The following is a 15,820-nucleotide window of genomic DNA, read 5'->3' as shown; positions in this document are numbered from 1 at the left end:
ATTGCTTTCAAAAACTATCAAAAAATTGTTAAACCTTAATAGTCCAAGAATCCCTAAATTCATTGGTGAGAGACCTTCTTGAGTGAAAAATTATAGTGAAGGTTGTGTAATATTATTTTGAGAATGTATGGTAGTGCACGAAGGTTGTATAATAGTGTTGGGATAATTGACAAATGATTGACAACAATGCCTGTGACAGCCAAGTCACTTAGGACAATCGGCAAGATATGATTTGTTTCCACTTATTAGGGCTTCCAAACCCCTTTAAAAGTTTCCAAGGATCACTACAACCCTATCTCAGATGTCCATCACATAATAAGATTATTCATTTCATCATACTCCCAAAAACTCAGTCTTCATTTGTTCACTAGGACAACCACACACTATCTAGGGACAGTCATAAAGTTCTTGATGATTTGCCCTACCCAAGGGCTACAATAGCTTGTAAAGGGTCTGCACTAACCCTTTGCACCCCTCACTACCTTCCTCCAAACACCAAGGGGGTCTATCTTGAACTTACAACTTCAAATCTGCCCTTGATGTTGCACTAGGTCTGATACATGACCAATATCATACCAACAGTCAACATTTGCACGTGTCAATGAATCTTGGAGACATACAAAGAATGAAAACATGAAAGATAATACCAATATACATGTTCCCACCCATTGGGGTGACTTTTCACTAGTGGGGATATGATTTATACATTTATTTTTATGACTGGATACCCTAACAAGGGTTTATGACAGTTTTTAGAAAAATTATGATAACTTGCTCAAATCAAAATGAAATTCAATCAAACCAAAGACAAAAGTTAATGGATTCATTGTTATCTCATTCCCATTATGTTTAGAATACCAAAAAATATAATTTCACAACAAAAAAAATGATGGAAAATAGACTGTAACGTTCTGAAAAACAGTGAAAATTGCAGAAAATATCCAAATTTTATTGACTTTTCCTTTGATACCTCCAACAACTGATCCTATGGTCGATGAAACAAGTCTATTTATGTGTCTCATCAACCCTCCAACGTCCATAACCGATATTTGAGTATTAACTGACATTGAAACAAAACTAACACACTTTTTACAACTTTGCAACAAAAGTTGCATTGACATATTTACGGTGATCTCTTGGTGACCACACCACAATTAGGATAATGATCTCAAACACACCTTTTACCATTCTCTTGGTCATTGTGCCCAGTTGAGTATGTCTTGCTTATGTATAAATCTTGTTCGAATATACAAATCTTAAAACAAAAAGAAATTTTATTACAAATATACAAAACGTATTGCCATGTATACTAATTCATCTAGTTCAACAATTCTATTTTGACAAGTACTTCTTTATTTTGAAAAATACTTACAACCAAAGGGTTGTAGCTCAATTGGTTGACCACAATTGGTGAGGGTGATGGTATGTTTCTTGATTATACCATCCACAAAAGACTCAAAATTAAATGAAAATCTTTTATAAATATAGAAAGCTTACTATTATATATACTAATTCAATAATCCAACAATTTTATTTTGAGAAGTAATTCATTCCTTTAAATATTATTAACAACCAAAGGGTTGTAGTTCAATCAATCGAGCATAATTGGTGTAGGTGATGACGTGTTTCTTAATTATACCATCCATAAAAGGCTTATACTATTATATATATTAAAATTCAATAATTCAACAATTCTATTTTGAAAAGTACTCCCTTAATTTAAAAATTATTAATGATCAAATGGTTGTACTTAAATCAGTTGAGCATAATTGGTAAGGGTGATGATATGTTTCTTGATTATACCATCCACAAAATGCTCAAAATTAAATGAAAATATTTAATGAATACACAAAACTATATACATATGCATATGCATATACATCCACAAAATGCTCAAAATTAAATGAAAATCTTTAATGAATACACAAAACTATATACATATGCATATACATATACATATAAATATACATATGCATATGCATACATAAAGGTTTACTTGGTTTAAATGAAGGAAAGGTTGACAAATTTACGATGATCTCTTGGTGACCACACCACAATTAGGACAATGATCTCAAACACACTTTTTACTGTTCTCTTGGTGATTGTGCCCAATTGTGTATGTCTTGCTTATGTATGAAAATGGCATTGTGTAGCTTTCCACCGACGATGTATTTGAGATGTCTTTCATTTAGATATGGCATGAGCTTAGTCCTAGAGTGAGACTAGGGAGTTGGACCATCTCAACCATGGTGCGCCTGATCATGTTAGCTTGAAACCAGTGCACCTCATATTAGCCTCAAACCTATGCCCCCTATTGGTAGGTGGTGGGGATAGAATATCATTCGCTGTACATATCAATAACTGGATAATAGTATTTTTTTTGATAAAAATATTATTATCATCGGAATTACGACGGATACCAAGCTTTCCATCGACGATGAAATCATTGGACATACAACGTTCTCGTCGGTGCAAAGGTTCTGGAGTTGTTGCACTTCCGACTCAAACTACACAAACATCCAACGAGGATGCTACATGTGCGATGACACTTCGTAGTTAGACGGTCGTCGATGCATATTAATGGACCGATGACACAAGCGTTAGACAAACAACATCACCGTCGATGCAAAGTTCCAAACTTCCGTCGACTTTCCGACAAATTCTACAGAGGCATCCGACGAGGATGCTGCATGTCCGATGACTTTTTTGACCGGAAGAGCGATCATGCCCACCATCGGCAAAGTCCATGGGATTGTCGTATTTCTGACGGTCAAGGGCATCGTTGACAAGTCCGATGACAAGTTTTCAACGACTACGCCGACGAAAATTAGTCGCAATTCTGACAATCGGCTGTCAAAAATTAGCTCCGAATGTACTAGTGTGTTGTGGTTTGGACCAAATAAAAAGAAGCCAATTGGTAAACACCTCAGTTTGGATGGTATACATTAAACTTCAATGGAGCTATGAGAGGAAACCCATGCAAGGTTGGTTGCATAATATGAGATTGGAACGAATACATAATTGATAGTGCTTCTGAACATTTGGTCAAGGGGACAAATAAAGAGGCAAAAATACAAACATTAATCCTTGGTCTTAAGTTATATTTGAAACTTAACATTTCTAGACTAGAAATAGAAGGAGACTCAAACCTCGTGATTAATGATATGAGATCCAGGTTTTTACAAAGTTGGTAACTTTCATCCCTATTTTAAGGGCTTGAAAAACTCATGTTACATTTGAAATAATATACCACAACCCATGTGCACATCAAGACAAACAAATAGGATGATTCCCTTGCCAATCTTATAATCAGTGACACCAAGGAGATATACATAATGCAACATCACTATATTATGGATATAGAAACATGTTTGAATGATAATATAAACATGCATTACTTGGTGTGCTAACATGACATCGCATAAGCTAGTGGAATGAGCCTAGAAGCACAACCATCATTTTTCCATACATGTGACCTCTCTATTGTGTGTAGAATGGATGGGGACTTGTCCACACCATTAAAGAAAGGTTTGCATGGTGCATTTTTCTTCTACAAGTTAGCGATTCAAAACTTATGGAAATGGATGATAAGAAATTTGCAATGATCTATGACAATTTCCACATAACCCAAATAGAGGAATCTATGCAAACAAGTATTCAAAATCTACATGTAAAAGATTAAACAACACACCATCAAAGATAACACATGATATACAATAGAATTTTACGATACATCTTCAAAGCCTTCATGAAATTTTTTGAGACAACTAGCTCTCTACATGCACTCCACGTGAACAATCACGTAACCACACATCCCATGTCATGCTTTAAATCCTCACAAATGCAACCAAGAAATTCTCTAACAATCCCTTAGCCAAGTTAGCCAACCTTAGACAACTAGCCATATGCTTGCTTTTATAGACACGAGCTTGCACAAAACCACCAAGTATAAAACCATGTGACTAATACCATGAGCTTAAAAAACCATTAACCCCTATATTTACTTTTTGGAAGTAATTTTTTTCAATATTAAATATTTTCCCAATGTGCAACCCCACATTAAATATTTATAACAATGTTACATACAACACATAAAGTGGCCCTGAGAATGTTATCCCCATACGATGCATGCATCCGCAAGTTCCCTAGGTGCACCGCAAACAATATTAAAATTACATTATAACATTATGCAAGGCGTACAACACACTTTTTCCTAACATTATCCATTTGTTGTATACATTTCATAATGGGTAAAAACTAAACTTAAAAATCAAAAGGGGAACAATCCCTATGGCCACATATACCATCAAGAAATCAAAGTACTGCATGTATTCCATCAAGATACCCACAACAATAATCAAAGTGGCCACCATCTCAAACATTTATATTTTCATCCTCCATCATGACAATACACAACTATAAGAAGCCATCCAATGAGATTACACACTAATTTTCACATAGAAGCAAAATTCCTACCTCAAATTGACATCCCAATAGAAACGTTCAATCTAATGGTAACATACATGCATCAATAGGTGTCCATGAACAATCATCATAGCTAAATTAGCATCCACAACAAATGCTAACACATCCAACTATTCATATCTAAAAGCCAAGGTATGCAGATAATAATAAGTGAACCTTGTGCCATCAAAATATGCAACCATTACATGCAAGTTCCACAAGCTCTGAGTGGCAAACTTGTTAATGAATAAAATACGCATCTAGGAACTCCCATTGCATAGATTATGTCAATTCTGAAAATGATCAAGGCATCCAATGATCCCCCAATAGAATGAAGGTGGAATCACATTGAAGGTGTAATTTTTCATGTACACGAGTATGAGGAAAAGATTATGAGAATATTCTTTTAGGGTCAGGGTTAATTTTGTTAACCAACTATGGAGGTTGCCCTAAAAATTGCATGTTATAAGTGGTTGGAATGAAAAAAGGCATTGTAATGGTGTTGTAATATTTTTACTAGATAATAAGAAAATATTGGAGGACTGTGTTCTATGGATGCAGCCCATCTTGGGTGAACCACGTTAAATCTCTGTGTTATTTGTGTTGTGTTTTTCTTCATCTTTGTGTATTCGAATCTACATATAATTATTAATTTGTATTTGCTCTGGATTTGCCTAAACCCTAACACTCTCTCCCTCTCTCTCTCTTCCCTCTTTTTAGACCTCTATATCTATATCTCTTTTCCTCCCCATGTCTATCTCTCCCTATCACTTCATTCATCCATCCCTCTATCTCTATCTAGTTATCTTTATCTCTCTCCACCACTATCTCTCTCTCTCTCTCTCTCTATATATATATATATATATATCACTTACTATCTCTATCTTTATCTTTTTATCTCTCCCCCCCTCTCTATTTAGTTTTCTTTTCCATCTCTATCTAGTTCTCTCCCTTCTATCTTTTATTTCTCTACATCTCTCTCCTCCTCTCCATATTACTCTCCCCCTCTATATCTCTATCTCTATTTCTGTCTCTATCTATATCTCTATATCTTCTTCTCCATCTCTATCTTTGTCTCTATCTATATCTCTATATCTTCTTCTCCATCTCTATCTTTATGTCTTTATCCTTCTCTCCCTCACTCTTCCCCGATCTATCTCTCCCTCTTTCTAGCACTATCTCAACCTCTCTCTCGATCACACCATATTATGTTGGTAATGAAACTTGATTTTCTTCTCAATTTAAGGGTTTTGTTTTAGTTATGATTGGATTATTGCAAGTGGATGCATAGTTGGTCTAAAGCTATCACTTCTCTAATGAGAACTTTGTTGCACAAACAACATTATGGCCTACTAAATGAGCTCATGTACTACCCAATTATATGCAAAAAGAAACACAAAAAAGACCAATTTTTTATGCTAATTGACCTTACACCTCTTTCGACATAACCATTGCACACCAAGATGCAATTGCAAGTTAATATTAATATAGAAATTTATCATATCATATAAGTTAATGGATTAAATTCTTATAAAGAACGCCTTCCACCTTCCCCATAATTACATCGCACACATCAGTAAATTTGAATTTTACTAAGGGACAACCCCTTCCATCTAACAGTGCGAGTGGGTTCTGTTTTAGAAGGATATGATAAATACACATGTTAGGGTTTTTATCTCAGCCTAGGGTTTTAGCGAGTGTTTTACGATATATATCTGGAAGGATTATTGCAGATAACTAGTGTTTGCCAGGAGGGGAGATTAGGGATATAAGAACTTAGAACAAAAAAAAATCTGTAACCAGTAGAGAAAGTTTTTGACAATGAGGCCGCCAAGAGGTACATGTTTTGAATATTTCTAATGCATCATTTCTTCCTTCTGAGTTATTGAGCTTGAAGTTCATGCAGTCTCTGATAATCTAAGTTTTTTTATTTTGGTTACAGGAGGTGGGCGCGGAGGTTTCAGGGGCGGACGTGGCAGTGATGGTGGGGGAAGAGGCGGTGGGCGCTTTGGTGGCGGAGGAAGAGGCGGCTTTGGTGGCAGAGGAGGAGGAGGAGGCCGTGGAGGTGACCGTGGCAGAGGCCGAGGCGGTGGAAGGGGTGGTCGTGGTGGAAGAGGCGGTGGGATGAAGGGTGGTGCAAAGGTGGTGATCGAACCCCATCGTCACGAAGGGGTATTCATTGCCAAGGCCAAGGAAGATGCCCTTGTCACGAAGAATATGGCTTCAGGAGAAAGTGTCTACGGAGAAAAGCGAATCAGTGTCCAAGTAGGTTGCATTTTATGTTTACTTACAGTTTTTTAACAGTTTTTTAATGATTACGAGAAGGCTCGAGTGAAATGATGTTGATATCCATTTAACAAGTTAGTTTTGGAGAAAAACGATTGTTATATAAATCGGATCTCTTTGTCATTGTTTTCATAAGGACAGTAATTTTGAGGGTTTAGGGTTTATGATCGTAAGCTTTGTGCTGGTAGATTGAACTTAGCTATTTGCGTATTTTGTTTCTTCTAGAATTATAAATTTACAATATTTCGATACAAAATAATTCTATGGTTCAGGTTTTATATCTAATTTAAATTACATTTGATTTTAGTGCTTTTTTATTTGATAAGTGTGATTTCTTTTTTGTTTTAAAGAAAATAGGGTGAAGGGTTGAGGGTCAAGGAAATCGAAAGTAATAGGTGTCCAGGTTCATTACTTTTGGTATATTTATAATGTCTCATCAGCAAGGGCGATTTTCATCCTTCGAAAGGATAAGGGTAGGGCTTTGTGTTTCAGGCAAGTCTCTTTGGATAAGCTATTTTTGAGTGGAACTGTAACATATGTAATGACCGCCTTTCCGCAATGTCAGGTGTCCACAATGTTAGGTATTTGAAAGGAAAGATACTATTTGATCAGGTATATGTGACGATTCAGTCTGTCTACTTTGTTAAGTTTTGAGATTATTGTGAAGGTGCCATTGCCTTTGCATGCTACATTTGGTTTATGTTGTTTTAGTTGAGTCTGATTTAGGTAAGTGAGGATGGAATCCATTGAGAGTGATAGATTTTTGGTCTTGTCTTTTTGTGAGAGTAGTTGGAAAAAAAGGTGTCTTTTTTGTGAAAGTATTTGAAAAAGAAGGGTTGTCTGGCGTTTAGGTTTAGAAGAAGTGATGTACAAATATACTACATTTTGCTTCATATAGTTTTTTTGTTTTATATTTCGTTTAATAGATTTTTTGTTGCCTTAAAAGTGCTCCGAGACTTAGGTATAAAATGCTGTACCAGGTTCCAATTCCGTTGTTGTGAAGGTGTCGTCTTCCCTTACCACATTTAGTTTTTGTTGATTTATTTCAGTGTGATTCAGGCATATAAGGCTGAAATCCATGAAGCGTGATAGATTAACTCTCTGTGAGAGAGTATTTGAAGAAAAAGTTTGTGCAGTGTTTAGGGTTAAAAGTGGTGATCAATGTACAAATAATAAATATGTTATAGGTGGCTTCTTATTGGTTTCTAATTGCTTTAGACTGTGCTAAGCTTTAGTTAGAAATTTGTGGCCAGCTTCAATTTCTGAGGTTTGATGTTTTCTTGATGGCATGTAAGGTCAGTGGTTTAGTTCTTGGATGAATACTTAGTGTCCAGGTAGATTGCATTTGAGCTTGATGGCTTTTGTTTTTGATTGAATTTTAAAGATTTAGATAAAATGATGGTGTTTTCAATTGAAATCAATTTGAAGATCCCGTCTTTTCAGTATGTTTCTAAAACTGAAAAGAAATGATATAATTATATGAAGTAAACTTGAATTATAAATTAGTTCATGAGACAAAAAGACTGAATTCTAGGGAACATAAATATTTGACCGCCAATTAGTCATAATTCAAACTCTACATACTTAATGACTGTAAAATACTCAAAATTTAAGATAACAAAGTCTTATGGTTATTTTGTTTATTTAATGCTAAGTTGCTGGTTTGGGTTTGGGCACCGTTTCGGGTTTGAATAACCGGTATGCCAGTATGGCAAAATTTTGAAGTACCAATGTTTCAACTTTCAACAATTCTAAGTTTAATCATCAAATGGCTTCTCTAATTCATCATCCTCATCATCCTCATCATTGACATTGACATTGACATTGACATTAGATGAACCAATGCCACTTGCACTTGCACTTGCATTATAAGTTTGCTTGCTATCCGAGTCATCAAATGCAACAAGCTGAGAAGTGAAAGCATCCAAATCAGTATGCTCTGGCTCTGTATCCAAATCAGTATGCTCTGGCTCTGTATCCCACATCCTCGTTTCCCCTTGCTTGTAGTCGTGTTGGTTGTGGGAAATGAGGCAAGTTAATGTTTTAAAACTCACTTTTAGGGTTATATTTTAATTATTTGTGTAGTGGATTTCAAAAAAAAAAATTGCAAAAAAAACCCCTCTTTTGGGCCATCAGACCCCTGGATTTGACCTGGGTCCTCCTGGGTTCGACCTGGTCCGAACCAGGCCTGTGAATCACTAGTATTTATATTTGTTATTTTATATATTCTCTTATGAGGTAGTAAATGACTACTACTTATATTTGTTGATCGGAACTTGTACGAGTCTATTCTTTTTATAGATAGTAAGGTTGCTTATAAGGAGGTTGACATGTGGTTTGCTGATTAATGTTAACTTGTTTTGTCATTTTATCTTAATGTTTAATGGCATGCATGTTTTTCTGCAGAATGATGATGGAACCAAGACAGAATATAGAGTATGGAATCCATTTCGTTCAAAGTTGGCTGCTGCCATTCTTGGTGGTGTTGATAACATCTGGATCGTGAGTGAAGTGATTTCAATTGTGATCGTTGCTGGATTTTAGCAAGTTTGTATTATTTTGATAGAATGAGTAATCCTTTGATTGTATTTACTATTTTGGTTTGTAGAAACCAGGAACACATGTACTATATCTAGGGGCTGCTTCTGGAACAACTGTATCTCATGTTTCGGATATTGTAGGCCCAGTAAGTTCATTTTTACCGATTCATGTTACGGTATTGTTTCTTTTTTGGTCAAATAGCTTTGGATAATTTTGATAGTTGCATCAGCATGCACCGCTGCATTCATATGTTTCTTAATGGTTTATTCTTTGGTAATCTTTAGGTGCACATTTTGTAACATGTCTACATTTGTTATTATGCATTTAGCGTTGACTGTGTTGGTGATGGTGGTAGGAAGTGAGATTTTAAATTTCTTGTTACAAGTGTGCTATCTGCACGGTGTTTTAGCTGGGAGGTTGGAATTCTTGTTATGTAGGGATTTTATATTAAATTTTTTTGATGGTTACTGTCTTGCTGGCTACTAGACTGGCATTGTGTATGCAGTTGAATTTTCACACAGAAGTGGACGAGATTTAGTAAACATGGCAAAGAAACGAACAAATATCATACCTATTATTGAAGATGCTCGGCATCCTATTCGTTATAGGATGCTTGTTGGTATGGTTGATGTTATTTTTGCTGATGTTGCCCAGCCAGACCAGGTACTCACTTTTTAGTCCTTATTTAATGTTTATATTGTGGTTTTTAAGAATGACATTTACTAGGATTTCCTTTGCGACATTATGGGTTGTGCCATTCGAGTTTCAGACACAATGTTAGCTGATTAGCTAATTGTGTCTACATATGGATTTACCATTTTGTGGTGAGCTTTGATGACATATATCTCAATTGTGTAATGTAAGGTTGTCTCTTGCAGAATATCTATGCTGTTTTTTCGGAGTGTTAAGAGATGCCTTGTGATACCCTTTGTATGATATCACTATTTCAGGACAACACTACCTATTCGTTGATGATATTCTTTTCTGTGTATCTATCTCCCTTGATTGGTTGTCGTTTTTCAATATTTTAATTTATGAATGTCAATGCTTTGGTTTTTCAACTGTCTTGTGATTTTTGGTAAGTGAAAGATGATTTTTGCCTTGATCAGCTGTCAATTTTTATTATTTTTTTGATGTAAATATTTTGGTTTTTGCATTTGTATGGAAACTCTAGCAATTTGTTGATAATATTTTTCTTTGTATTGATAAATTGACTTTGTAAATATTTTGGTTTTTCAATTATTTATTAATCACACAGTAGTAAGTGAAGGACGATGTACTCGGATTCCCCTTCAGGACATCATGGATGCTGCCATCTGAGTTTCTGACACTGAGTAATATTTTATTTTTCTATATTGAGTCATTTTGTTTCGTGCAAGCATGTTTTGGCTAAATATTTATAGTTCTGCTTCCTGAAGATTGTGCTCTCGGGAGTTTTTACAATGTCGCATTTTCAAAAAATATCTATTGTTGCTTGCTAAGGATGTTATGGAAACTAAATATATCTAGTGCTTCTGTACAAGTTTTATGCCATTCTTACAGGTGCATACAACTTCTGTTTATATTTCTTAATAGCACAGCATGTCTACAAATACTAGTGGTATTCAAGCAAATGATGAAATTTACTCGGATTCCCCTTCAATACTTGAATGGATGATGATATACGAGTTTCTGATGCTTGGGTTTTGATGGAATTATAGATCACTTACATATCAGATTTTAAGTTTTTTACTTTGTTTCAACAGGCAAAATGTTCTCTGTACCATACTTATCCGTGTGCTAGTAATATTCAAGCAGATGATGAGATTGACTCGGATTCCCCTTCTGGACATATTTGTGATGCCATTAGAGTTTTTGATGCTTGAGATTCCATGGACCAAGGATGTTATTTGTTTTTGCACAATCATATGGTCTGGTTAGATTTATATTTTATTCCATTTCTGTTTGAGCCACTATGGTCTTTCCAAAAGAGTAACTTCGTTTGTAAGGCCATTGCAGGCAATGGTTAGATGTTAGTGGGTTTGTTGATGATGCTGGTATATTGTTCTGTTAGTGTTATTTCATTCTGTTTTGGTATATTGGGATTACAATTCTTCGTAGATCACTGGAATGAAGGCTAGTGCACTGATTTAATTTGCCTTTTGTTGATTTAGGCACGTATTGTTGCATTGAATGCACATCATTTCCTAAAAAATGGAGGGCATTTTGTAATATCTATTAAGGTATGCTATACTCCCATCTTTTTGGCTTCTTTAATGTATCAAAGAGATTTTGGATAATAGATTTCTGTTGTGGGTTTGATGGTTTACATGTTATTGCAGGCAAACTGCATTGACTCTACTGTTCCAGCAGAGGCAGTGTTTGCCCAGGAAGTCAAGAAGTTGCAGAAGGAGCAATTCAAACCATCCGAGCAGGTGACACTAGAGCCTTTCGAAAGAGATCATGCTTGTGTTGTAGGTGGATATAGGGTGCCGAAGAAGCAAAAAGCAACTGCCGCTGCTTAAAATTGTTTGATTATAAAGTGGAGTGGATACCTTAATGCGAATGTTTTGGTTTAATATTTGTATTACTGGTAATTTGTGTAAGGCTATGCAGGTCTGCATTATATGCCAGTTTTTCATAATATTTAATTTGAAAGTCAATTTTTGCTGTGATTTTCAAAAGCTGTGTAGCGAAGTTCAATTTAGAAATTATAATCAGTTTCAAGTTTCGATATACGCTGAAAATACATTCCTTGGTTTGATTATCTTAGTTAGTTGATCACGTTTTCTTGATTGTCATACATTTTATCTTCAGAGGTACAAAATTCTCTTCTTCATCTAGCAAATTAAGAATACTGTGTAAAAAGTGGATGAAATTTGTAGGTTTATCACTGCTGAACTGCCCTAACGAACAACTGTAACTATTACAAGTATTTGCAGAAATGCCTTTGCAATATGGGAAAACGGTTATTTTGCAGTGCACTTTTTGATAGGTTGCCATAATCACCGCACCACTGCCATAATTGACTACGTTCCTTTAAGGCGGCCTTTTGGTTTTTAAGGTTTAGCCTCCAGATTGGAGAATGATACTGCTTTGAATCTTGGAGTAATCTAGATGATATACCAATGTAACCTAATCTTTCTAGATATACGCGGGACAAGAATTGTGATGCTTTGAAAGTAATTTGTCTGTAAAGAGGGTTCGTTTTGAATTCTGCGGCAGAGCAAAGAAAGTGTTACACGAAATGGAATGTTATTCAATTTTTTGTATACAAATAATTAGTTATTCTGAACGTTTTCATTGATGGTACTTACATCAAGACCTATAAACATGTGATATTGATAGCTTCAACCAGTTGTCCAAAATCTTGCCTTCTGGTTTTATTATTATACTGGAAAATATTGGACGGCCTGAGAATGGGCTGGTTTTATTATTATACTGGAAAATATTGGACGGCCTGAGAATGGGCAAGTGTGATCTTATATTCTCCTGCGTAGATTTTAATTGTTTTTTAGTTCATAAGCGAGATACCAATTTGGTGGAATGATATCCACCTCTTCAAGCATACTGCAAGCGGTTTGCCTGTTTGCAAGAGTTTTTGAACCGTACTGGTTTTATGGATTATTCGAAGCTTGATTTTTTTTTAAACAATGCTGTTAGAATGGTTTCTTTTTGTTCAAATGTTTATTGAAGTTGTTGTTTGTTGATTGTGTCAATATATATATATTTCCTTTTGTTTCTTGTGCGGGTGTATTCATTTTAATAGCAAACCAGAATGGAGGGTGTATTCATTTTAATAGCAAACCAGAATGGAGATAACATGTGATCCTGTCATCTGTGTAGGGTTTCATGTGCAAGTGTCGTTTGTAGGATATTTAGAACGCAGAAGTTACTGAATATGGGATGATTGCATTTTTGTAACGTATGTAGCATATGAGAAAGAAAATGACTGATAACATTATTTTGTTATTATGATAATCAAGCAGCTCGCACTAGACAACCAAAAGAAACCGAGTGTATTTTGAAATTGAGAAATTTGTCTTGTATTCTACAAGTGAATTTGAAATGTTACTGCTAAAGGTCATTTATAACTTGGGTTTTAAATGTAAATTATATTGAAGTAATGGCATGATTTGATAATCTTTCTGAAAAAATATATTCTATTGACTATTCAGAACTTTCAAGTTCCATCTGACGTTGCTTTTCAAATATAACTGAAGGCTGACTTTTCAGATGTCACAATTAATGGAGAACTTGTTTGGGACTTCTCGGGTCATTTATAACTTAGGGGTTTTAAATGTAAATTATATTGAAGTAATGGCATGATTTGATAATCTTTCTGAAAAAATATATTCTATTGACTATTCAGAACTTTCAAGTTCCATCCGACGTTGCTTTTCAAATATAACTGAAGGCTGACTTTTCAGATGTCAGAATTAATGGAGAACTTGTGTGGGACTTCTCGGTGGGTTTAATTTGATTGGTAATATTCACATTTAATGGGTTTGGCTCAAAAAATTCTTGTCAAAAAAATAGGAGCAATACATAATAACTTGTCAAACTCGATCATGCAACTTAAACACTAAGCAATCAAATCGATAATATATGAGAGGATATAAAAAAGGCAAACACACAAATGATTGATAATATATGAGAGGATATCAAAAAAGGCAAACACACAAATGTATAACCCACAACACCAGATGTACTTCAAATGTATAACCCACAACACCAGATGTACTTATTGACGTCTGTCGGTTATCAACCTCCTCTCTTCACTAATTCTTCCATTGTCGGTGATCAGATTTCTCTTTTTGATCATTTATCGGTTACTTCCAATCTTTCTTCTCTATCTTTGAACCTCACATTTCACAATGTCACACTTGGATGCTTTCTTAACCATTCACTCCTTACTGGTACACTTGTACTGGTTGCTTTGTCTTTGTCGGTTAGAGCCTCACATCGGTTCAGCTTGTTAACTCCACACTCCTACTCTCTATGAAGGAACTCTAAGATAGATAGTCTCCTTTTTTGCTTCTCTCTCACAACTCGCATCTAACATCACCATCTTTAGTCTTGAGTTCACATATTTGTATCTAAGGGTTCCCGCCAAAAACAACATTCAAATGGTGGCGTGCTAGGGTTTTCTTCTACCAATTCAATCCGTATCCGATTTGATAGGATTTGCTTTTCTGGGAAGACGATTTGCATCATATCAAACAACACTGCCATATCCTTGGCTTCCAATACATGTTTTTCTATTTTTAGATGTCTGCAACATGCTTTTTGGCGTTGCTTTGTCAGTCACTTTTAATGGCTCGACTGTTTCCTTCAGCCAACGAGTACAAGGATCAGATCGTCCTGCAAGGTTAGTTCAATCACCTTGCCACTCTGTCTCCCTCGAGCCGCAACATCTTGCCATCGTCCCATGATTTGCGGGTTCTTCATTAATGCCGACTTGCTCGTCAAACTACTACGTAGATGAATACTTCACCGATCTATGCATGCTTGCCACCTGGTGTCCACCTGTCATCCTTGTTGACATCCACCTATGCTAAAACTACAAAGTCGGTTTGACATCCTTCACCAACCAAGACTCACTACCAGTGGACCTTCATACCTGTTGACCTCTTCTTTGTCGGTGGATCAACTTGGCCTTCCATCAAACATGTTGGTCCATCCATTGAATCCATTTACCGATTGCATTATACTTCTCTTTGTTTGTTGGTGATCACATCCCTCTATTCTTCTTTTCTTCTTTGCTTGCTTGCTGGTGGTCCTGCTTTACTGGTAGATGCTGCACTTCATGTGTACCAGTAACATACCCTTTCTGTCTACTTACACACTCTATCCTCCATATCGATTGACATCATTACTTACTTCACCCATACCGGTCACCATTACATACTCACCGGTGACCATTCCATACCGGTTGACATCAATGACAACATAATGCCGATAATCTCCCCCTTTGGCATTGATGTCAACATACTTTGTTCTTTCATTCAGCCCATTTGACCATTCTCCTCCTTTGACAACAATGACAAAGGGTCGGGGCATCCTTCTATCTAATTCATTCTCCATCGGTTATACAGTGTATTCTCCCTTTTTGGCCACAATCCTCTCGATCAACAACATATAAGAATCAAATGTCAAATGTGATTGTACTATGAGTGCTGCCAAGTGGGAAAGTAGATACCCGTAATCATGAAATTCTCTTGGGTATTCCTACAACAATTTCCTTCTTCTGCAGTTTGTGCTTCCAGTATACCCAAAAGTTCAAGCATATCGGTATTGCGTCATAAACACTTGATCTCCCCCTGTGTTCAACATATGGTCCAAGAGATAGGGGATTTTACAATGAACTCCCCTGAACCATAGATCTCCTTCCAAACTTAAGTGCATGAGGCAGGTGACACAACTCCCAACTTTGTGTCTTAAGTAATCAAAAGTGCTTACCGGTAATGGTTTGGTGAAGATGTCTGCCACTTGTTCTCTTGCAGGGACATATTCCATCATGACTTCTAGTCTTTCAACTTTCTCTCTA

General features: G+C 35.9%; 1 protein-coding gene and 3 non-coding genes across 4 annotated transcripts; all 4 read left to right on the top strand.

The window, feature by feature from the left end:
* Window positions 1-6,025: 6,025 nt before the first annotated feature.
* LOC131060531 (rRNA 2'-O-methyltransferase fibrillarin 2) lies at window positions 6,026-12,006 on the top strand. Its single transcript, XM_057993780.2, has 7 exons — window positions 6,026-6,301; window positions 6,407-6,729; window positions 9,157-9,252; window positions 9,359-9,436; window positions 9,778-9,954; window positions 11,445-11,513; window positions 11,613-12,006. The coding sequence occupies exons 1-7, from the start codon at window positions 6,286-6,288 to the stop codon at window positions 11,793-11,795; spliced, it is 942 nt and encodes a 313-aa protein (XP_057849763.1). The 5' UTR covers window positions 6,026-6,285; the 3' UTR covers window positions 11,796-12,006.
* Window positions 10,554-10,623, top strand: LOC131060546 (small nucleolar RNA snoR60). Its single transcript, XR_009110379.2, has one exon. It is a non-coding gene; the product is annotated as a small nucleolar RNA snoR60 (small nucleolar RNA).
* On the top strand, window positions 10,898-10,970 carry LOC131060545 (small nucleolar RNA snoR60). Its single transcript, XR_009110378.1, has one exon. It is a non-coding gene; the product is annotated as a small nucleolar RNA snoR60 (small nucleolar RNA).
* LOC131060547 (small nucleolar RNA snoR60) lies at window positions 11,083-11,153 on the top strand. Its single transcript, XR_009110380.1, has one exon. It is a non-coding gene; the product is annotated as a small nucleolar RNA snoR60 (small nucleolar RNA).
* Window positions 12,007-15,820: the final 3,814 nt, after the last annotated feature.

Source organism: Cryptomeria japonica, chromosome 2, assembly GCF_030272615.1.
Source record: "Cryptomeria japonica chromosome 2, Sugi_1.0, whole genome shotgun sequence".
Taxonomy (NCBI): Eukaryota; Viridiplantae; Streptophyta; class Pinopsida; order Cupressales; family Cupressaceae; genus Cryptomeria; species Cryptomeria japonica.
This window is presented reverse-complemented; position numbering and strand designations above follow the sequence as displayed.

Coding starts and splice junctions, on each gene's coding strand:
- LOC131060531 (XM_057993780.2), top strand. Junction 9,437..9,777: donor TTTCGGATATTGTAGGCCCA/GTAAGTTCATTT, acceptor GCTGGCTACTAG/ACTGGCATTGTGTATGCAGT. Junction 9,955..11,444: donor ATGTTGCCCAGCCAGACCAG/GTACTCACTTTT, acceptor TTGTTGATTTAG/GCACGTATTGTTGCATTGAA.